Raw genomic sequence first — 22,191 nt, forward strand, 5'->3', positions numbered from 1 at the left:
CAGATATTTTTTCCCCTGAAATTTTTTGTCTTCCTATAATGCTTTTTATATGCATGTATTCAGGTTCAACATAGCTGATCAGGAAATAGAAAGTTAAGCACAGATGATAGTGCGACTTGTACAGTTAAATTATTACCATACTATTTTGCTAAATAAAGAGTTTTGTATAAATGAAATGACATGAATTAAGTATCTTCTACACTTTATTTGTCATAGCACTTTAAACATTAAGTAGCCCAGTTTACCTTAAAACAAAAATACATCTTGCAATGGAATGTTAGCAGATTTATCTGTTCTGTTTTAGAGGTTGCAGCTGATTGGGGGATACAGCTAAAACACAAGGGCCACCATCCCGTCACTGAAACACAGGCACTGCGGCAAATTGGGGCCTCCGTACTTCAGACAGTCGCTCCCCTATTAAAACCATTGATCTTTGATTTCTTTTCTAATTTATATCAAAATCTAGCTTGACCATCTCCATTGGAATGCTCCCATTTTGCTGACGGACAGTTTGCAGGAAAGAAGCCACAAGATGTTGACCACACAAGCAATGGGCCTTGAATCTGGAGAAGTGCATCTTCGCTTGGCTAGACAACACTTTCCTTCCGGAAGAGGAGGCACTTGTTATTCGCTGGCATGTCAACCTGAAAAATCAAAGCAGAAGACGGTGTCCACCAGCAGAGTCAAACAGCTCCACATTTTGGCAAGACGGTAAAGGCCATGCTGACACTCCTCACCACTCTCTCCAGGAACATGCCGTTCTTCTCTGCCAGAGAACTCAGGAAGGAGATATCCCTCAGGCCCCACTCTGGGTTCCTGGAGACACGCAGCATGAGATGCCACCGCCAAAGTCGCAGCAGACCCTCATACAGCCAGCATAATTTATAAGTACAGCGTTACAAATTCCAGTTTATTTACCTCAGCTTCAGACTTCGATCAAAGTCGACGTTGCTTTCAGGAGCGATCAGTCCGTTCACCGCGTAAGGCTGGCCAGAAAACACGAGAGGGAAGGAAGGCAGTCACTTTTTCCAGCTTACCTTCATGCTAAATCACACACTTAAGAGCATACCAACGCAGGACATTACCCCGTACGTCACAAGTAATCCATGAGGTTTCAGTATAATTCCAGCAGCTTTGAATAAACCCTACAAAACAAGGAAAACATGTCAAGCATAAATGCATTCAAAGTACTGTCAAATTATTTTTTACCTTTTTTTGTGAAGTACAGTCAAAGCACACTAAATTTTAACATGTCAGTTCCTTCATCTATTCCATTTCATCAAAAGTTTATGTGGTATCTCTGTCCAGGCGCAACACCTACCGTAGGACACCGTGCTCTGCGTGTACGAGGGGACCCTTTGCGTGAGGGCAGTCGGTCACCTTTACCGCATCGTTCAACCTGACCGAGCAGTGGACCCAAGCTCTTAAAAACGACCCGGGCAAACCTTTAAAAACACTGACGTCGGCACTCTAAAACAATCCCTGCTCTTTACCGCCTCTCGCTGCAAAAAAAAAGTAATTAACTCTCCATGTTATTCCGAGTTGCTGACCATATGCATTTTCCTTAAATACTTACTGAGGCAGGTAAGCATATAACGTGACACATACAGCCGTACATTGCCAGTGCGAACGTACATTTACCGCAGATCGCGTTTGCAGCGTTTACGCTAACAAATCTGTCTGGATTATACGCATATATACGATGGCGAACGTCACGGATGAATAACGCAAAGGTGATTGGGGCGGGGGGGAAGCAGCCGCTCACCGCAGTGCACTTCAGGGGGGAAATGTGTATCATGTTGATGTTCACTATGAGGTGCTGGGACTCGGGCTGGATCCCACCCCAGTGCTCCCAGGGCTCGGCGGCATCCAGCTGAATGGGGGGTCTCACATTCTCCAGCTTCAGCAGCCCTCGGTACGCCTCTATACTGTTGCGCACAAATTAAAGTAAGCACAAACAGGGAATTAAAATGAGTACAAGTACCCCCCCCCCCCCACGGATGTCTCGTCTTGCCCTGCCTTGTCTCTGGTCTTTCCGAGGCCTCCCCCCTCCCCCCGCTATGCGAGGTACTCTGACTCTCGCCCACATCAGCGCCGTAGAGCGGGGGCCGTCTGCATTCTCTCGCTCAATTTCACAAGCGCGTTCCTGAGGCGTACCTTAACCATCCATCCACTGCAGTGAAATCGCCGTGTGACACTGAAAATTACTTAATAAAGACGTAGCAGAAAAAATCATCATTCATGCAGACGGTCCAGACCGACGTTCGGTGCCACTAAGTAACGTCGCACCAACACTATTTGATAACATAATAATAAATAGCTTAGACGTTTCTTTTCCCGACGATTATTATACATGTCACGTGCATGACAACAGCTGTAATGTAACTTGTAAGTATAAATGATACAATTACACACTGCGCGGGCAAAGCGGCACAACAAGGCTGCGGCTCCGTTCCGCGCTCATTTTACCCAGCGTGCCCCTCACCTGTCGAGAGCGCGCTGGTCTATGTCGGACGGCTGCCATGTAACGTTCCGCAGCGCCTGGGCGAAGTGCATCACATGCTGCCCGGAGCCCGAGGACACCTCGAGCGCGCTGAGCGCTCTGTACGCGTCCACGCAGCCGCGGAGCACACTGAGGATGGGCTCCTTGTTTCTCTCCGCCGCTGCAGCGCAAAGCATCGTCCCGTCGACGCTCACGGCGGCCCAGCGGGAGGGCTTAGAGGCTTAGAGCTCAACTCCGCTCAAGAGTCCAGCCACATCCGTAATGCTGTTCGGTCCGAAAAAAGAAAAAAGAAAAAAGAAACCGTAGAACAAAGCGTATTCTGCTAACGGAATTCGCTTGAGTTGCTAATTTTTATTGTCCTTGTTGCTGCGTCAACGATACAGGAAGTCGTAAATAGCCGTGTTGTCGAGGTGCCTTGTGGGAATTTGAGTTTTTTGTTTATGTGGGTAAAGCCAACCTTTAAAAATTCTGATACTTTAGCCAAATACACTACTGACAGAGTATGGAGACGCTGATATTGACGATTTTCAGAAAAAAAAAAGTATAATGGAAAATGAAGCTTCTTTTTGACTGGTCCGTTAATTGTAATACGTGATCAAGAAGCCCAACGTTGAACGTGAAGAAAAATCATTTTTAAAATGGCCTTTAGATTTAGCAATAATATCGCAGCGGTGAGATGGGGCAAAACCTTCCCACCATCCCAAGAGTCAAGATTTTATTTGTCACATACACAGCTATACACACATACAACCTGTAGTGAAATGTTAATCTAGTCAGCTCTGTAGACTGTGCAAACACATCATCTGAACCGCTTGTCCCATACGGGGTCACGGGGAGCCGGAGCCTAGCCCGGCAACACAGAGCGAAGGGCTGGAGGGGGAGGGGACACACCCAGGATGGGACACCAGTCCATCGCAAGGCACCCCAAGTGGGACTCGAACCCCAGACCTACTGGAGAGCAGGACTTGGGACAACCCGCTGCGCCACCACGCCCCCCCCTGTGCAAACAACACAATACATTTAAAAGAGAAAAATATTTTAAAAAGACAAGAGAATATAATTAAAGAAAAAATACAGGGAACTGAATTAAAGCTAAAATGTAAAAAACTAAAATTAAGATTTAGAGAACAAAAAATGTGCAAGGTATTTAATATGCAATATGCAATAATAAAGTGCAATGTGCAGCACTGATGAATGAATAACCTTATACCACCGGAGTCCTTAAAGTGCAGTATGTGTCCATGTTGAGGAGTCTGATGGCCTGATGGAAGAAGCTCCTCTTGAGCCTCTCAGTTCTGGCCATCAGACTATGGTAGCGTCTACCAGATTGCAGCAGGCGGAAAAGTGAATTAGCAGGATGGCTGGGGTCATTAAGAATCTTATCAGCCCTCGCTCTGCATCTCTTGGTGTAGATGTCATGCAGCGGGGGAAGAGCAGTCCCGGAGATACGCTCAGCTAAGCGCACCACTCTCTGCAGGGCTTTGTGGTCTTGGGCTGAGCAATTCCCGTACCACACTGAGATGCCCTGAGTCAGTATACTCTCTATAGCCCCGATACAGAAAGCTTTCAGGATCGCTGGGGAGATCCTAAATTTCCTCAGCTGTCTCAGGTGGTACAGCCGTTGCCTGGCTTTTTTCACCTGTGCTTGAGTGTGATGAGTCCAGGTCAGATCCTCGGATATGTGCACTCCAAGGTATTTGAAACTGCTTACTCTCGCTACTGGTGTCCCGCTGATCTTGAGTGGGGTGTAGGTCCGCTGCTGCCTCCTCCTGAAGTCTACAATCAGCTCCTTAGTTTTGCTGATATTCAGGGAGAGAGAGTTCAATTGGCACCATGATGTCAATTTCTCCACCTCCTCAAGGTAGGCTGCCTCATTGTTGTTGGAGATGAGGCCCAACACCACTATATCATCTGCAAACTTGACGATAGAAGTGATTCTATGGGAGGACACACAGTCATATGTATAGAGAGTAAAGCAGAGGACTCAAAACACAACCCTGTGGCACTCCTGTACTCATAGTGATGATGTTGGACGTGGCCTGGCCCACTCTCACGACCTGGGGTCTGCCCAAAAGAAAGTCCCGGACCCATTCACAGAGGGGGGCATTTAGTCCGAGGTCCCTGAGCTTGGTGGCCAGTCTATGGGGGTCTATAGTGTTACAGGCAGAGCTATAATCTATAAACAGTAGCCTCACATAATTCTCCCTGTTGCTGTCAGTGTGAGTGAGAGTGGTGTGCAAGATGTGGCAGACGGCATCCTCGGTAGATCTATTGGAGCGATAGGCAAACTGTAGTGGATCGATATTATTAGGGATGGATGAGCAGATAGTGTTTCTGATAAGCCTCTCAAAGACCTTCATAACTAGCGATGTAAGTGCCACGGGTCTATAGTCATTTAGGCAAGAGGGCTTATTGTTTCTAGGCACAGGAACAATGACAGATTTTTTGAAGCACATAGGGACCACGGACTGAGACAGTGACTCCTTAAAGATGGATGTGGACAAGCCAGCCAGCTGATCGGCGCAGGATTTTAATACACGATCCCTTTCCCATTAACGTAAATGTGTTGTTTTAATTATGTGCATGACTGCATCGCTAAACTGAGCCAATGATGAATTATTTTGGTCTAAGCAGAGGGTGGCCAGAAGTTTATCTTAGAGTATTAGCAAAAATGTACAAAAATATAGCCTGAAAGTACCAGAAGAAGAAGAAAAAAGTTGCTCATTTTATTGTTTTCTTTATTTTGCATCATCATGTGTTTAATGTGTTAAATGTTTACTTAAGTAAATATTTTGCCAACTTTAAAATAGTTTACCCACTTATACAGCAGGGTGTTCTTGCTGTATCAATTCAAGGTAAGCACCTGAATCAAGGATGCAGCAGCAGAAAGTTTTACAGTGGGATTCAGCCCGCCTGTTACACTGCTTGCAACCCTATTCATTTACATTTACATTTATTTAGCAGATTCTTTTCTCCAAAGCAGCTTCCAACAAACTCAAAATGTAGTGTTACCAGCCCACACACCTTATTCACCGTGGTGACTTACACTGCTAGATACACTTACTTACAATGGGTCACTCAGCCATACATCAGTGGAACACACTGTCTCTCTGTCAATTCATTGTAGAAAGAAGCACCAGCATTAATGAGCCATGTAAGTGAACCTTTTCTGGAGGTAACGTTGTCTGGGAATGATGGTCAAACACCAGAAAAACTATCACATATTGAAATGTACTGAGGATTCTGAAGATAAGCCAACATGTAGGTTAATTTCACAGAGGCCTTACACAATCCCGGTACAGCGGAAGAAAAACCATGGCACAGTGATCAGATCAAACTCATTGGCTCATTGGGGTTTATTGAAAATGTTCCTTCATTAGTTCATCTCAGTGTGTTCTGGAATGGTTGTTAAAACATAAAACACAAGGGAGTGTACATAACAATGACACTTTTGATATAGTAAAGAGCTATAATCTATTATTTACAATATTTTTACATGGTTTATTCACAGTTTTAGTTTGAAAAAGAAAACTTATCATTATGAGCAGATGATTTTTTTTTTTCCAGTTGTACTTTCAGTAGGAAGTCTGTATCTACAATAATGCCGTTGTACTAAACCAAACATTTCAAAAGTCTGGAATGTATTATCATTTTTAAATAATATCGTCCTTCCAAAGCACTCTTATTTTCCATCATTTAATAAAAAATAAGAGAACATTTTCATATTAAGATATTTTTTATTTCAGGCTTAATCCTGAGAACAATAGCGAGTGTCTTTGGGTTCTGAAATAGAATCCATGAGACAGTCGATCTGGAGTTAGATATGCTAAAACTTCTTTAGATCGCAGGTGATCTAGAATTAAGCATTTAGCGGTAGTAAAATATTCAGCCGTAGAGATTTTGTCCGGTTTTATTATTTGTAAACAGCACCTGAAATATTCTGGTGTTTTCAGTATCCTTCTTCTTCAGCCTGCCGCCTAGCAAGCATTGCCTGCACCAGGGCACTGGAGGAATGAGATGGAATATCCTCTTGAAATCCAAGTGGACCTTGATATGGTTAAAAAAGGACACAGATATCTTCATGACATACTTATGCACATGATTCTATAAATGCAGCAGTACGGGTTAAAGACAATGACATGCTAAAATGTGAACAAAGGCAAAAACATTTTCAACCTCCTGCTTCTTCTTGTCTGTTATCTACAAAGATGGAGCAAATATCATTCTACCTCAGAATGGAATACTCTCAATATTTGTAACAGTTAAACATTTAAAGAACAAAAAACTCACCAGTGGGGTAATCTGGTTCACGCTTTACTCTTCCATCAAAGTTCTGAGAAAGGTTAGTCAAAATCTGCAGGGAGAAAAATTAGGGCAAACATGAATATTTAATATATCTTATTAATGACTAGAGGACACTGATGGTCTGATGTTAATGTTGCCTCGTTCCTAGGGCACTTAGCCAAATCCGTGGTCTTAATATACCTCTCTTACCTTTTCTGTCCATCTTTATGATGAAGTTTATTGCAACTATTATGAACAATTTGAAAATATGTGATATACCACATGCTGCAATGAACTTAGTGCACTTAAAGATTGCGTTCAGTCTTCTTTATGTGAATTTAATGCCGTGACATCTTACAGGGTAAATGTTCAAACCTTGGGCTGCTGTGCATTCTCCAGCTGATGCAAAACTTGTGAATTATTTGCATTCTGCAGGTTCTTGAGTTTGTTCAACAGAAACACCTTGTCCTTTCCTTCCTGATGTAGTGACAAAATTGTATAAAAGGGCAGAAAAAAATTAATGATGAAGTACAAAGAGAACTAAATACCATGCTAGGGACTGATGGGAGGAAAACACAGTAATACACACCAGTATTAGTTTAGCTTGGTTTGTACTATGTGCAATAATTTGTGAAATGACCGAACTGAACAGCTGAAACGTTAAAACAGCTACTTACATTTACTATCTGCTCTTTGAGAAGGGTAATCAGCAATTTACGTCCTTGGGTGATTTGCCAGAAGAAGTATATCAGCACACTGAAGGTGAAACAGCAGCCAGAATCAATAGAACATTTTAAAGAACTGCCTCGCACAACACTTTACACGGATGCTTGTTGACAAATGTACGTATCACGGGTGCCTAAATGGGTAAAAGTATCTAAAATGAGTACCGAGCACTGTAGGAGGCAGATGAAAAAGAGGAGCTTACAGGATTATGAGACTGAGGAGGAAGAAGAACAGTTCACTTGTTATCATCTTGTCGTAGATCCAAATAACCCAGTTGAACTGTAATCTATCAACACTCTCCATCCAGATGGATACTGCCTCATAGGTGGTATTGAGACCTTGGAAGGGCCCACAGATATCTGAGGGTTTCAAACTGCGGAGAGTCAGACAGAACAAAACCAAGCAGGTTTAAACTGACTTTTTAAAAAACATGTTGAGACTCTGCTTACTCTGGATTTCTTACCACCACACAGTGTATGCCACCATGGACAGGGCCCCTACAAAGGAAGGGATGAAGAGGAGTGCGATGAAGAAGGTCTGCATCTGAGCAGCTCTCCCAGATCGTCGAGGGGGCTGGCAGTTCTGGCTGAGACTAATCTGGGCAAGTTATAATGAGAAGAAAGAAAAGACCTTACACACCTTGACAAATAGAGTCCACAGGTAAAGCTGTGCTGTCGAGAATCCTTATTGTTTTTAGGTGCACTCAAGGCAATATGATTAACTCCTAAGTTTGTTAAAACAATAAAATAAACTAAATCCCAGTTCGATAATGGTTAAAAGTAGTTTCAAAAGAATCTCGCACCGAACACAGGTACAAAGGTCCTATCCCTGAGTGGTTTTTCCAGTTGTTTTCTTTACAGGGTAACATGAGTATGGGGTGGGGAAGAGGTCTGATACAGTCTTTTCACCACACAGCCCCTTTATGAAGACTTTTGCATATGTCACACTGGTAGTGTATTGGTTACAGCTGCTGCTTTTGGACCTGAAGGTCGCAGGGTTGAATACACCCTCTGGCTGTAGTACCCTTGAGTAAGGTACTTACATTTATTTAGCAGACGCTTTTCTCCAAAGCGACTTCCATGGAACTCTATATAGTGTTATTGGCCCACGCACCTTATTCACCTTACTTACCCTCAACTGCTCCAGTAAAATTATCCAGCTGTACAAATGGCTAAGTTATTGTAAGCTGCTTTGGAGGAAAGTGTCTGCTAAATAAGTAAATACAAATTTCAACTCAGAATTTATAGTCACAGGAGTTAAGGTTGTGTTTCTGCCTTACCTTCTTCACATAAAACAGGAGAAAAAACTTTATCATCTGCATAATTGGTAGCAACGGAGAAAAGTATATGCCAATCCTGTTGTGAGACAAAAAGATAAATGTGAAGGGGACATACGAGATTCACAGTGTTAAATTATAATAAGCTGTGCATTGGTCCTGGACAGGAAAATAAAATATGGCTCCTTCAGGTATAAAAACAAGTTGAAATACCATGCCAGGGTCTGTGCAAAGATCAAATCCAGAACATTCCTCGCAACGTCAAATTCTGGAACTCCAAGTTTTGGTATTAACTTCGTCCCTATGACTCTGAGACAACAAATGGAGAAGAAGCAGAATTTAGCAGACAGACAAAATGACTGAGCGCAGGTTGCCGAAACACGGTTGAACGTGGTTGAAACGAACCTGCGCAGAAACTCTCCAAAGAAAGAGCCAATCATTAAGAAGAAGAAGTCGACAATCACCAGCCTGTACAGCTCTTGTCCAACCAAATTTTCCCAGCACTGTAACAGTTAAGTAGTCATGATAGATACATTCACATGTGAACAAACTGTGTACACTTATACACTACAAATATGACAGAACCCTAAAAGGAATAAATATAGACAACTCCTACAGTCATTAGATATACATTGGTAATAAAACACAATAATTGTAATAAAACGCAAAAATATGACCGTATCGTGGGGCGAGAGCTTACTGTTAAATTGCTTTGTGCCACATTGTTCATCCAGTGGTAGCACAGGATCCCTAAAATTGACATCTTCAGGAGCACATTTCTGAAGTAAAAAGTCAACAAGGAAAAATTAAAGAAGCACAAAGGCCTTGCGTCCCGTCTCAGAGAGGTCGACAGCTGCAGCCATACAGAAAGCATTTCTCATACAGAGCAGATGATTGCAAATGTATTAGAAACTGGTTTTCTGAGTCAGATGTTCTGTAGTGGTGTGGTGGTGCAGTGGGTTGGACCACAGTCCTGCTTTCCAGTGGGTCTGGGGTTCAAGTCCTGCTGGGGGTGCCTTGTGATGGACTGGCGTCCCATCCTGGGTGTCCCCCCTCCGGCCTTACGCCCTGTGTTACCGGGTAGGCTCTGGTTCCCTGCGCCCCTGTATGGGACAAGTGGTTCTGAAAGTGTGTGTATGTTCTGTAGTTTGTCAGATATTTAATGGTGCAAGTCTTTCTGCTATTTGCACAAGACAGTAGTGTCCTGTAAATGTGTATCTGAGTGTCTGTCCAGATTAAAGACCACATGCCAGTTTTCTTCATGTCCCTTTTCTTTACCCAAGAAAAACAACCTACATTTTAGTTTTTTCCTATGCAGTCATTATATGCTAAAATCGCTTTACCCACCATCACAGATATTTCTCATAGCATATTCCAGAGTCTCTGTTTTTTTTCAGGGGACAACTGGTAGTTTAGTGGTTAGAGCTACTGCCTTTGGACCCAAAGGGCAAAGGTCTGATGTCCACCTCCAGCTGTAGTACCCTTGAGCAAAGTGCTTACCCTAAATTGCTCCAGTAAAATTACCCAGCTGTGTAAATGGGTAAATGATTGTAAGCATGTAAAAATTGAGTCCTTAACATTGCAAGTTGCTTTGGAGTAAAGCTTCAGCTAAATGTACTATGAAGCCAATCAATATTTATGTTTGGCCACTCAGGTGAAATTTCCTCAATCCTTAAAATTCAGGGATCTGTGATCTTCAACAGGTCTCGAGCCTCTGTATTTGGCTGAGATTTGCTCACCGTTCTGCAAATACATTCCAGAGTTGTGTTTTTCACAATTACTGTATATTGCAAACCACCAGCAGAGCAGAGGAGGTGTACAGATGGAAAGACCTATTCCAAACCTGAGGATGATGACATAGATCTGAGTGCGGGGGTTAGAGTAGTGCTCCATCTGGGTGAGCAGCGAGCACAGCAGCGGAATGACCAGGTTTAAGAGAGACACCACAAAAGGCAGAAGCAGAGCTGAAGCTTCATCCACTAGACTGTCAAGGTTGCTTGATTTCAAGATCTGACGAAGGGAATAAAACACCCGGTGAAACAAGCCAGCCAAGAAGCCTTCGATGTAAACTCTTCGATATGTGGAATTAATAACATAAAATGCTGAGTTAATATGTGCCTTCTGGCGCTATAACTCAAAGTTACGTACTCCGAGGCTGTACTGACACAAGTAGTAGATGGCGACGCAGGAAGAGGCTGCCAGCCCTATGGAAAGGACCCATGCGCACAAGTGGCCCCCAAGTTTTTTCATTCTCTCTGACATGGACAGTAACTTCCTTTGTGTGTTTTCAGAAAGAGACTCCTGCAGAAAGAAATGAGAGTGAAATATATATTAAATTAAGAAACGAAGATGTACAGCAAAGCCACAGGCTGCAAAGGCTAAAAACAAAAAACAGCAGTGCACCTTGAGCTGGATGCGGAGATTGCTCCTCCTCTGGCGCACAGCTTTCTCGTTGACAACGTTGAAGTCCCAACTGCACAAAAGACGCCAAGCGCTGACGGAGGCCGCGTCCGAGAGCACAAAGTTCCTCCGGAAAGAGCTAGCCATGCTTCAAGAAGGGGAAAGGGTAACAGAAAAAGATTACGCTGGTTTTAGACTGAAGCCAGGATTCATCTTAAAAACATGAAAGCCATTACAATTTCCAACGATTCCTCCCGATGACTTTCCTAACTGGTGCCAAGCCCAATATACTAACCTGTAGATGAGAGACACTGCACAAAGCACCAGGTATGCTGCAATGGTGAAGAAGTAGGCCAGTTGCATGTTGTACCGTGAGTTTACTTCAGAACCACTGTAGGCACCATAATACATTACTGTCTGACGAAAATGTCCCTGCAGAGAGCAGTTACATAATATCTTTATTGGTTTACTAATAGTAACCATTAGAAACACGAATCCGTAATCCAGTCAGACGTTAAAAATATATTTCTTAGTTAAAATTAGCTTCCTCTTCAAATAAAAACAGCTCATTTCCAAACACAGTAGGGTTAGGGTTTTTATCATAGAGAGTACGGCAACATAATGAAGACATTTTTATTTCAGCATTTTCTTCCTCTGTTAGAAAGGTTTACTGTTGCATTTGATAAATTACAAAATATGGCAAAGGAATGTAATGGCTGCAGGCTGCAAAAATGAATATAATTAAAGAAGATCAAACTTACAGCTCCAGTGATCAGTTCCAGGCCCTTGAATCCCTGACAGTTTGTAATATTTGAGCCCTGAACCAGCTGGGGAATCGTAATGAAGCCAAAATTGACCAGGAAGGAGAAGATGTTGAACATGAGCAGCCACTTGAGGAAACTGAAGTAGGAGAGGACGCTGGTGCCGAACCTGCCCCCGATTTCCTTCATGATGCTCTGCCAGAGCTGCATTGTCTGCCTGACGGCTTCCATAGCAGCACCACACCTGCGCAGGGACTGAGAGGCCAGTCGTGTCACTCAGATAGTGCGCTCCGCACGGCACAAAAAAACACTGGTATTGTCTGCACATCTGCAGAGCACTGGATGCTATGAAAACCACACACACATTGTCTGAAACCATGTGGGGTCGCAGCGAGCCGGAGCCTAACCCGGCTGCACAGGGCGCAAGGCTGGAGGGGGAGGGGACACATCCAGGACGGGATGCCAGCCCGTCACAAGGCACCCCGAGCGGGACTTGAACCCCATACCTGCCAGAGAGCAGGACCTGGTGAAACCCACCGTGCCCCATTTTACATTATTATTATTATTATTATTACTATTATTATTATTCATCTTTTCAGTTTCAATAACCTCTTGTCCTGAGCTGGATAATAGTACACCCTGGGTGGAATGCCAGCCAGCCCATTGCAGTCCACCCCCACACACACACACACACACACACACACACACACACACACACACACACACACACACACACACACACACAGAGTAACCATTCGGACAATTTAGAGCCATCAATTTACCAGTTTTGTGCCACGTTGAGGAAACCCACGCAGACAAAACTCCACACAGACTGAGCTGGATTCACACTCACATGCAAAGCCATAGTTCAGGTCCTTTGAGGCACCAGCGCTTCCCACTGCACCATTGTACCACTCTACTATTATTATTATTATTATTATTTTTGCTAGTAGTGCTTTTCAGACTTCAAGATAGTAATGATATCTTAGATTAAGTACAATGCCTCAATTAAAGGAAAATTGACCTGTGCACAAAACAATTAAGATAAAATAAACAAAAAATCCAGGGGGTGCGGTGGCGCAGTGGGTTGGACCGCAGTCCTGCTCTCCGGTGGGTCTGGGGTTCAAGTCCCGCTTGGGGTGCCTTGCGGCGGACTGGCGTCCCGTCCTGGGTGTGTCCCCTTCCCCCTCCGGCCTTACACCCTGTGTTGCCGGGTAGGCTCCGGTTCCCCGTGACCCCGTAAGGGACAAGCGGTTCTGAAAATGTGTGTGTGTGTGTGTGTGTGTGTGTGTGTGTGTGTGTGTGTGTGTGTGTGTGTGTGTGTGTAAACAAAAAATCTATGAAACCATTATAAAATAAATATGAAATGTGTTTTATTGTCACATCTTAAAATCACAGAACACAGAATCCAACTCACTGGTAGAAGTTGTCCTCAGCTGATTGTTTTTCACAGCTGAGAAATCAGTTTGATTCCCATAGCATCTCAGGGTATCAACATAAAGCACGCAGTATTTGCAAATAATTCATTACTATCTGGATGGTGGGGGTGTGGTGGCGCAGTGGGTTTGGTTGGGTCCCACTCTCTGGTGGGTCTGGGGTTCAAGTCCTGCCTGGGGTGCCTTGCAATGGACTGGCGTCCCGTCCTGGGTGTTTGCCCTCCCCCTCCAGCCTGGTGCCCTGTGTTGCTGGGTTAGGCTCTGGTTCACCGCGACCCAGCTTAGGACCAGCAGCTTCAGACTGTGTGTGTGTGTGTGTTTGTGTATCTGGATGGTCGCATGGGGCTGGGGTGACAACCAAAGTTATCAATATAATATAAGTGAATGAATAACTGTATAGGCTTCATTTGAAAGGAAGAGCTTTCAGCCTTACCAAAGAGACCTTCTCAGTGCAGTCTGCACAGCAGGTGAGTTTACAGCGCCTCTTGGATGACTTGGTTGCCAGCACATGATTCCTAAGACGTACAATGAGTTACTCGCACCGTTAGCGCTTGATATATCATTAAACGAGCAACCTTTTACGGTCATTCATTCATCTCACACCTTTCTCCAGAGCAACTCACAATGTTAAGCTACTTTCAGTAATTTACACAGATGGGTAATTTTTACTGTATGAATACAGGGTAAGTTCCTTGCTCAAGAGCACTACAGCAGAAAGGTGGACTTGAACGTGTGACCCCCCCCCCCAAGTCCAAAAGCTAGAGCTCTAACCACTACACCTCCTGCTTTATCATCAGACACATCATTCTCTGCTCATGATAAACTTTGATTTCAACTATATGTATGCTTAATAAAGACAGCACACTTTTCATGAGAACATTATATAATACTTATTTGATGACTCAGCCTTTCTGATTTGCTTTTAACCGGTTTAAAAATGATCACACACGTAGGAACAACAAAAAAACCGCACAATCCAGTCAATGAACAACAATGGAATTATGCCCAACCTGATGTTTTTCTTGTCTTCAAAGCACACCGGAAGGCTTCGGATGGCTTGAATTCGTTCCCTAGTTGACATGGCCACTAGTTCTTTCACTAGATTCTCTTCTTCTGTTGAAATGACACCATCCATATAGGACTATATTAAACGCTCCATGTGTGAATCTGTTATCTCATGAGTACCAGTGAGGACAAAGGAAGAGGGCCTTGAAGACAAAGCATCCTGTTCACCACTTGTAGATAATTAGAAACAGCTTCTCACTTTAAAAACCAACGTTCTTCATCCTCCGCACTATTTTATTCCATAAACTCTTCTCACTTGACCAGTTCCGGCCCTCAGAAGACTCACCATTTTCAATCTCCTCTATGATGTCCTCCTCAGTCAAGCCAAGTTTTCCCAAAGCCGATCCTCCACCTGGAAGCAGGCTTGGACTGAGCGTTCCTCTCCGCCGCATTGATGCATTACCTGATTGAACAGGACACGTGCGTATGGCCGACACGTTTAGTAATTCAAATTGTAGAACGAAAATTTTGCAGTGATGGAAACAGGTTTAAATAGACATGCTAAAAGTTCCTATACTACATTGATTCATAATTATTTTTAAAACTCCAGAAGGAATTCCAAATATTTACTAGTATCACTAGATTTGTAATTTGTACCTGCAGGCTGCTTGGATTCAAAAAAGTCAGAAGTCTACTTTTCCCTATAATGATTTACCTCGAACATTATACTGTTTCAAGCACAGGAAATGGCCCGAGACTAAACCAGAATCTGATCATTAGGTTAAAAAAAAAAATCACAAAATAATGAATGAGAAGAGAATTCATTTCACTTCTAAAAATGGTATTTTTAAATGTTCGATTATTTAATAAGTCGCCATCTTATCCTCAAAGCCTCAGTGAGTTAACGCCACTCCTGTCTGTCCCTGTCTGTTTACCTGTCCCTATGGTAACTACATGCTTGAACAAACAGTGTGGTGCCAGAAACAATTTAGAGGTCATCACTGACATTTGTTCTTTTACTGAAAACAGTTAAAAATAATTTATATTTAAATCACACTGCCAGGTCGTGCAGATTATACAACATTCCAATAAGTGTATTTTCTAAAACTTTAGAATGTCAGTTGTTTATTTTATACTCTCTTCACAAACTAACATTATTAACACTTTAGTTTCTCTAATTGTCCTAACGTACCACGCTTATGATTGCTGTAAACAATGCATTATTCAGGTCAATGTCCATGCAGTCAAGGTAAGATGTTTCTGCTACAGCTTCCAGGGTTCAGTGGGACCAGCCTGTGTCACTGGACAGGATATGTTTATGTTACCCAGTGAAGCAAAAGGTCAGAACCCATTTGCTTATTTGCCTTTAGTTGGGGAATTGAAGGCTCTTCCTTGTTCTGGGGTTAGGTTAATGTTTTAGGTCTAGAGTCCGCAAGTTTTTTTCATCGGCTGTTTCAGTTTCACCAAAAATTTCTTTTTATTATCTTTGAATTACTTTTTATCTACCTTCACCAGATCACTATCACGATTGCATACAGTAATTTTAAACAGAGCCCTCTCTGTCACTTTATATTGCCTTGCTTGTCCTTGAATTACATTTTGATATTTTGACTGTGAACCCTACATGTTCGCAATCTAGATGCTGTTTATCCGTGAATACAGCTAACTAGACACATTTCTATGAAAACTGCACAACATTTAATTCAAAACACGTTTTTACTGTATATGCTAGAGGTATTTATAATATACTTTAACTGTAAAAAAACCATTTCTCTAAAAAGAGGCATACATGTATTTACTGAGCTCTGATCAGTAGGTGCAAATTTCAAGGAAGAATTGAGGAGCACAGTTTCTTTCAACAATATTTCCTCATTCCACTGGAGAGAAGCTGACATTGTAAAGGAAATACTCTTCAAACTAGGCAAAAGTAATTTTTAACTCAGTGCCGTGTAAAGAGGAGAATATGCCATTTTAACTATTAAATTGTGTATTTCCCTCATATTTCAATAAAGGTTTGCTGGTAGATTTTGGGAAACATTTTGATTTTGACTCGAACACAAAAGCATTTAACTTGGCACAAGTGTGATCTCCCTTCTTTTTCTCGAACATATTTAGTTCTCTAACTTACTTCTTAAGCCAAGAAAAAACTCAAGAGCCGGTTGCCTTTGCAGACCAGGCACCAGTCATGTTGATAGCATTATATTCAATGCTCCTGATTTCTCCCAGGTTGCCTTTTGTGCCTTTGTTTCACCTGATCCTAAAACCACCCAGGACAGGTTGTGCAGCAAAATGCAGCAGGTGCATGTTAATTGTAGTTGGCTAATAACATGTCCAAAATTCAAATTGGTTTACTAGTGTATAGTAGCAGATATATTAGTGGCGTCATTAAAATTGGTATCAGCCAGTGCGGTAACTCATAGTGTCACCCCCCCCATGGACCTCCTTCCATCCCAGACCGTACAGAATCCTTAGTACTGTTTTTTGCACTAATGTTACTCGTAAATCGTAATTCCCGTATATCATCGAATGTAACGGCAACAGTAGTGACATAAACAACTAGCAAAATTAAAATTACACCTTTAAATTACAATATCATACGAACAGCCTAAATGTATTTGCATTTATATAGATAGTTTAAGTTAAAATTCGCTAAGAAAACATTAGAATTTGAAGTAAAAAACGTCTCAGACCTACATCGAAATTATGTTTATTTTAAGGTTATTGATATAGGTTCACAAATACTAATTACCACAGTATTGTAGGTAAAACACCAGAAAATTTGACCAAATCAGCGACTATGAAAACAGCAGCAAGGAAAACAAGAGCACTTGTAGATGAAAAAGTAAATAAGCACAGAGTTTTAGCCTTGCAGGTATATTGATGCATGTGAGCTGGGCTTTATTACGAAAAATGTTTTTGTTGTTATAACTAACTACAGGGATATTTTTAGAAAAAATAATACATTTCTGCTGAAACACTGCACAAAAGTTTTATAGACAGTCATTTTGGTGTCACCCCCCCGCACCCCCCCGTGATGCCACTGCAGCTGCACCCAGGACTTCAGAGGAATAAACGTCTGCTTTCTATAATCAGAAAGGTAGGTCGGTAGGTAGTATTTAGGATAAGTCTCACCCATTGGTAAAGATCCAGAAGGGCACTGCTCGCTGAAAAACGTCCTGGAATTCGCTGCTGAGCTCATCTGGAACTGACCGCTAACAGACTCTTTAGGAAAAGACAGAGACCTTAAGTGACAGCTGTTGCTGTTATAACCCTCCGCCTTGAATTAGTCTCACTTCAATCAGCTTTTACAATGGCAAGTTAGGATTTAAAAAAAAAAAAATTGGTATCAATAAAAGAAGTTGCCCACATACCCTGGTCGTACCGCCACCCGTCATTCCCATTCTGAGGGAACAGGGGCCTCATAGCCATGCCATTTGTGGCCCTCCAGCTCCCCTGGCCCCTGGTCATTTCATGGTCATCCTCATAAGGCGGCAGCATTTCAGGGGGCATGAGGTCCAGTGCAACCCTTTCGCTGGGCTCCTGGTATGAATCATAGGGATTGTAGTGATGACTCCTTCTGGTGGGACTGTAAGGGACAGATAAGGAAGTGAATGACAACACAGCTCAACACCCAAGCCATACTATTTTACAATAGTATAACATACTATTTCCACACTATACAGTATAAGATACTATACACAATAAGTAACTGCGCTACAGATCGAACTAATGATCAGTAATTCTGGCCATGTACAGAATTTTAATCTTTTTTATTTTTTCATTCACATTTTCTTCCATGTCAGGCAAACACTTCTCAGTCAGATACGAGAAAAATATGAAAGAATAAGAAATTTGCTTCTCTTATAAGAGTTGAACCTAATCAAAATAACTTTTGGAAGCGGTGGAAATGTTGCAAATGTCGTTCACATACAGAAGAATATTGAATTCTAGTGACTGCATTTCTCAAAAGATGCCTATGATGCGTGGAAGAAAAGACATTTAAATCTATCGCGTAACACTGATCGGAGCTTTATTTGTTGCTGCCGAGTAATGAAGTAATATGAGTGGTTGTCTGTAAATTTTCTCAAATCACTCCACTTTTTGTAGCTTATGCAGCTCATGTCAGATCCTCAATTTCCTATTACTGAGCTCAGTTTTTGCAAAGAATTTGTGAGGACTCAGCCGGTCGATAATAAGACACATTTAGCGTAACAAGAGCACATGGACAGTATTCGAGGAAGCTTTCAAGTCAGGCAAGATGGAACTGCACATGAAATTGACAAATAAAGGTTTTATAATAGAAATGGAAGATGGAGACAAACCTCCTGTGGAACTCCAGAGTTTCAGTGTCATGGTAGGCAGGGTTATAGATGCCCTCCCGGCTGAAATCTGACATGATGAAGTCCTCCTTCAGCCCGGTCCTTCCCTTTCCCTTTCTTCTGGCGTGTTTCACCGTGCGTATGGTTCGTGGGCTCCAGTTCACACTCCCCTCAGAGAGCCATGTGTCCTGGGACCGTCAGGCAGAGCCCTTCTGCAGGGCAGCCAAAAACAGAGCCATGGTCAAAGTACATGAGAGCTCTCTGGATACCAGTTAAGTGAGCTTAGGCTTTTCTACAGGACCAGCTGCCAGTGGAAAAACAAGGAAGCTTTTACGCCTGAAGGCATTTCCTTTGATTTCGCTGGGTTGGTCTGACACATGACACTGCATGCAAACAAGGTATGCCTCCCCGTCCATCCTCTAAACACCTCACAGTTATCATGCCCCTTGAATACGCAGGGTAACGCGATGCCAAATTCGTCCGTGAGCAGACGTCATTACTTATTCAGAGGGAGTATATGGTTTCCCCGTGCGCCGGCACTGTTAAAGACAACAGAATACAGAAGGCATCCACTCAACAGTAAAACATTCATGTGGCACACTGACATTGTTTTAAGAAATTGTTCGCATTATAGTCCCAGGGAAGGCACAACTTGCAAAGGTGAAAAAATTATTAATGCAAACACTATCCACCCATGGGCCCATTTAAAAAATACTGAATAACTTAAAAAATGAGAGTTTAATATGTGGATTTCTATAATTTTTCACAAATGCTTTGGAAGTATGGTTTTTCCACACACATTGTCTACGGGTTCACTAACCTGTAATCAGTAACTTAAAATTGGTTCTTAATAAGTAGAATCAACATTTGGGAACCACCAAAGTAGCATGTACATGCATTTGTATAAATATATATAGGACCTTAATTTAATTTAATTTAATTTAATTCAGGGGGGTGCGGTGGTGCAGCGGGTTGGACCAGGTCCTACTCTCCGGTGGGTCTAGGGTTCAAGTCCCACTTGTGTGACAGACTGATGTCCCGTTCTGGGTGTGTCCCCTTCTCCTCCGGCCTTACGCCCTGTGTTCCCGGGTAGGCTTCGGTTCCCCGCGACCCCGTATGGGACAAGCGGTTCGGAAAAAAAAAAATTAATTTAATGTAGTCTTAAAATAATATTTGCCTGACATCACATTACAGGACAAGATTTCAGATGTTCGCAAGGACTGTAGATAAGGTCCATATGATCCGCAGCATTTTGGACAGTAAGTACAAATGATTAAAACATAGTGATAATATATCTTATAGAACCACTTAAATAGTGGTCACTTTTTAATATTTGATATGATATGCGTCTGCTAATTTTTTTTTTTTTATTCACAATTTCCAATAGAATCAGAAGGGCTGAGGAGCAGACAATGTGAAATGGATGGGGCCTAAGTAAAAATGTATAGAAAGACGCACAGCTAGGAAAAAGTAATGCGGGTTTCATGGTGAACAAATGTTTGCGAACACAACGCTTATAAATTCTGAGCGTTTGTAAACTAAGTTTCTAAACGATCTATGATGTATTGTTGCTCGGACCCAGCGTGGTGCGTAAAATCACAGTAAAGTGCAACGCATGACAACGCAAAGCTGCCTTCTTATTATTCTGCAGTAACGTGTTCCTTGCATTTTTGTAGCACAATACAACGTCAGTCAAGCTAAAATTTTAATTGAACTGTAACGGCAACTGAAGTGAGCGAATGTTAACGTTTGCTCGACTGAGAATTGATAACTATACAGCCCTGAACACTTAATTTCAATATCGTATTGTTAAAACGGATTTAATGAAGAACGGTGTGTGCATGTCCAGGAAACTGTAAAAATATTAATGGTTAATCGGAGTTGCTAGGAAGCTACAGTGGGTAATTTTGGCAGACTGTTGAAATGTCAGCTCACTCTACCATAGATATTATCCTGATCTCTTCCCTTTTTGTATTATATTTCTTTGCTGTCCCTCCTTGTTTGCATAGGGTTATTTGATTAGTTACAGTGGCTTTTTATTTTTGTCCATGTCTGTTCTTAGGGTAGTGTGTCTATAATGTCACTGTGACCCCTAATGTAGTTTTCTGTCTACTTTAAATGTAAAAAGTGGCACTGGGTGGAGACAGTTGAATGATTGACTAGCACATTACCACGCAGGGGAACTAAAGCCTAGCCTTGGATCTGCTCTTTGTTAGTCAACAAGGAGGATGATGTTTACTCTGTTACTGTCTGCTCATGGATAGATTTAAGTTGTCCTGCTTTACATATTCCAAACAATACAAGCTCTAGTTCCAAAGTTCTTTAAACATGCAGCACACCAACTAGGCAAATACCTTTCCAGGGTTTCTGCTTTTTCCCTATTGCTTGATTTCAGACAGAAGTGTTCACCAGACTACCATAGTATGTTATCACACGAAGACTTTTTTTAACACATAGTTTATTAGTACATGTTCATGCAGTTACAGTGCTGTGAAGAAGTATTTCCTGATTTCCTCTATTATTGCAAGCTTTTGACATAATTTTTTCAGGTCTGTAGCCAAAATCTTGCAGGGCACCTGAACAATTTTCAAACTATTTTTTTTATTGAATTTATTTAATTGTCAAGGTTATCCCACACCAAATGGCACTGTCCAAAAAGGGAATTGTCACTTAATTAAATGAATCCAGTTAAAGGGATAATTCAAGTCAGTTAGGGGGTGTGGTGGCGCAGCGGGCTTGGCCGGGCCTTGCTCTCTGGCGGGTCTGGGGTTCGAGCCCCACTTGGGGTGACTTATGACGGACTAGCGTCCATCCTGGGTGTGTCCCTTCCCTCTCCAGCCTTCCACCCTATGTTGCCGGGTTAGGCCCCGGCTTGCCGTGACCCTGCTTGGGATAAGCGGCTTCGGCCACTGTGTGTGTGTTGAAGTCAGTTGATTGAACACAGTCAGGCTTGATGACAGATTTTTCTGTTCACTATAAAGCTTATTTCCGTTCTGAGGAAATCAGGGAGGGGGGAATTCTTTTTATGGCACTGTATAAGGATATGGTAAGTGCCATCAAGTCAAAGTTGATTCCTGGTGATCAGTTGGAAAGTTTTACGGTAGTGGAGGGTACAGAAGTCGTAGTGAGATTAACGGCAGAACAGAAGTAGAACATATAAACCCCATACAGACTGAGCCAGATTTAAAAACATCCAAAACCACAGTCCAAGAGCTACAAGGCATCATCACTAGTGTCTGTACCATCGTGCTGCTTACATTAGCTTCATACTACAGACAGACCTACCACTGTGAAATATGCATTTGTAAAGCTACAACAAAAGCTATTATATTAATGTTGTCATGTTAATGTTACATTATTCATTAATATTGCATGTCATGGAATTTTGTAGGATTATACCTATGAGTTGTAATGGTATATGAATACCCTTGTTAAAAGGGACTCCCATGGAGGGAAGGAAGAAAACAAAGTGTAGAAGGAA

General features: G+C 42.3%; 2 protein-coding genes across 2 annotated transcripts; both read right to left on the minus strand.

Annotated features, from left to right (window-relative positions):
• Nucleotides 1–199: 199 nt before the first annotated feature.
• Nucleotides 200–2,897, minus strand: mettl26 (methyltransferase like 26). Its single transcript, XM_018739277.2, has 6 exons — nt 2,486–2,897; nt 1,766–1,928; nt 1,086–1,145; nt 919–986; nt 738–816; nt 200–644 (listed from the first exon to the last, which is right to left on the minus strand). The coding sequence occupies exons 1-6, from the start codon at nt 2,677–2,679 to the stop codon at nt 588–590; spliced, it is 621 nt and encodes a 206-aa protein (XP_018594793.1). The 5' UTR covers nt 2,680–2,897; the 3' UTR covers nt 200–587.
• Nucleotides 2,898–5,859: 2,962 nt separating this feature from the next.
• Nucleotides 5,860–18,917, minus strand: tmc5 (transmembrane channel like 5). Its single transcript, XM_018739159.2, has 21 exons — nt 18,714–18,917; nt 17,763–17,977; nt 17,524–17,613; nt 14,738–14,854; nt 14,397–14,499; nt 13,820–13,901; nt 11,951–12,205; nt 11,485–11,621; nt 11,193–11,337; nt 10,938–11,090; nt 10,633–10,799; nt 9,490–9,568; nt 9,195–9,292; nt 9,003–9,098; nt 8,793–8,868; nt 7,977–8,110; nt 7,716–7,886; nt 7,465–7,543; nt 7,163–7,264; nt 6,794–6,857; nt 5,860–6,550 (listed from the first exon to the last, which is right to left on the minus strand). The coding sequence occupies exons 1-21, from the start codon at nt 18,785–18,787 to the stop codon at nt 6,453–6,455; spliced, it is 2,535 nt and encodes an 844-aa protein (XP_018594675.1). The 5' UTR covers nt 18,788–18,917; the 3' UTR covers nt 5,860–6,452.
• Between the last annotated feature and the right edge of the window lie 3,274 nt (nt 18,918–22,191).

This window comes from Scleropages formosus, chromosome 20 (genome assembly GCF_900964775.1).
Source record: "Scleropages formosus chromosome 20, fSclFor1.1, whole genome shotgun sequence".
NCBI lineage: Eukaryota > Metazoa > Chordata > Actinopteri > Osteoglossiformes > Osteoglossidae > Scleropages > Scleropages formosus.

Excerpts from the sequence above, each read along its gene's own strand:
- tmc5 (XM_018739159.2), bottom strand. The coding sequence starts at position 18,787 with ATGTCAGATTTCAGCCGGGAGGGCATCTATAACCCTGCCTACCATGAC. Across the intron at positions 7,887-7,976 it reads GTGGCATACACTGTGTGGTG|TTTGAAACCCTCAGATATCT; the intron begins GTAAGAAATCCA and ends GACTCTCCGCAG. Across the intron at positions 6,551-6,793 it reads TGAACCAGATTACCCCACTG|GTCCACTTGGATTTCAAGAG; the intron begins GTGAGTTTTTTG and ends AACCATATCAAG.
- mettl26 (XM_018739277.2), bottom strand. The coding sequence starts at position 2,679 with ATGCTTTGCGCTGCAGCGGCGGAGAGAAACAAGGAGCCCATCCTCAGT. Across the intron at positions 1,929-2,485 it reads GACCAGCGCGCTCTCGACAG|TATAGAGGCGTACCGAGGGC; the intron begins GTGAGGGGCACG and ends TGTGCGCAACAG. Across the intron at positions 817-918 it reads GATCGAAGTCTGAAGCTGAG|GAACCCAGAGTGGGGCCTGA; the intron begins GTAAATAAACTG and ends GCGTGTCTCCAG.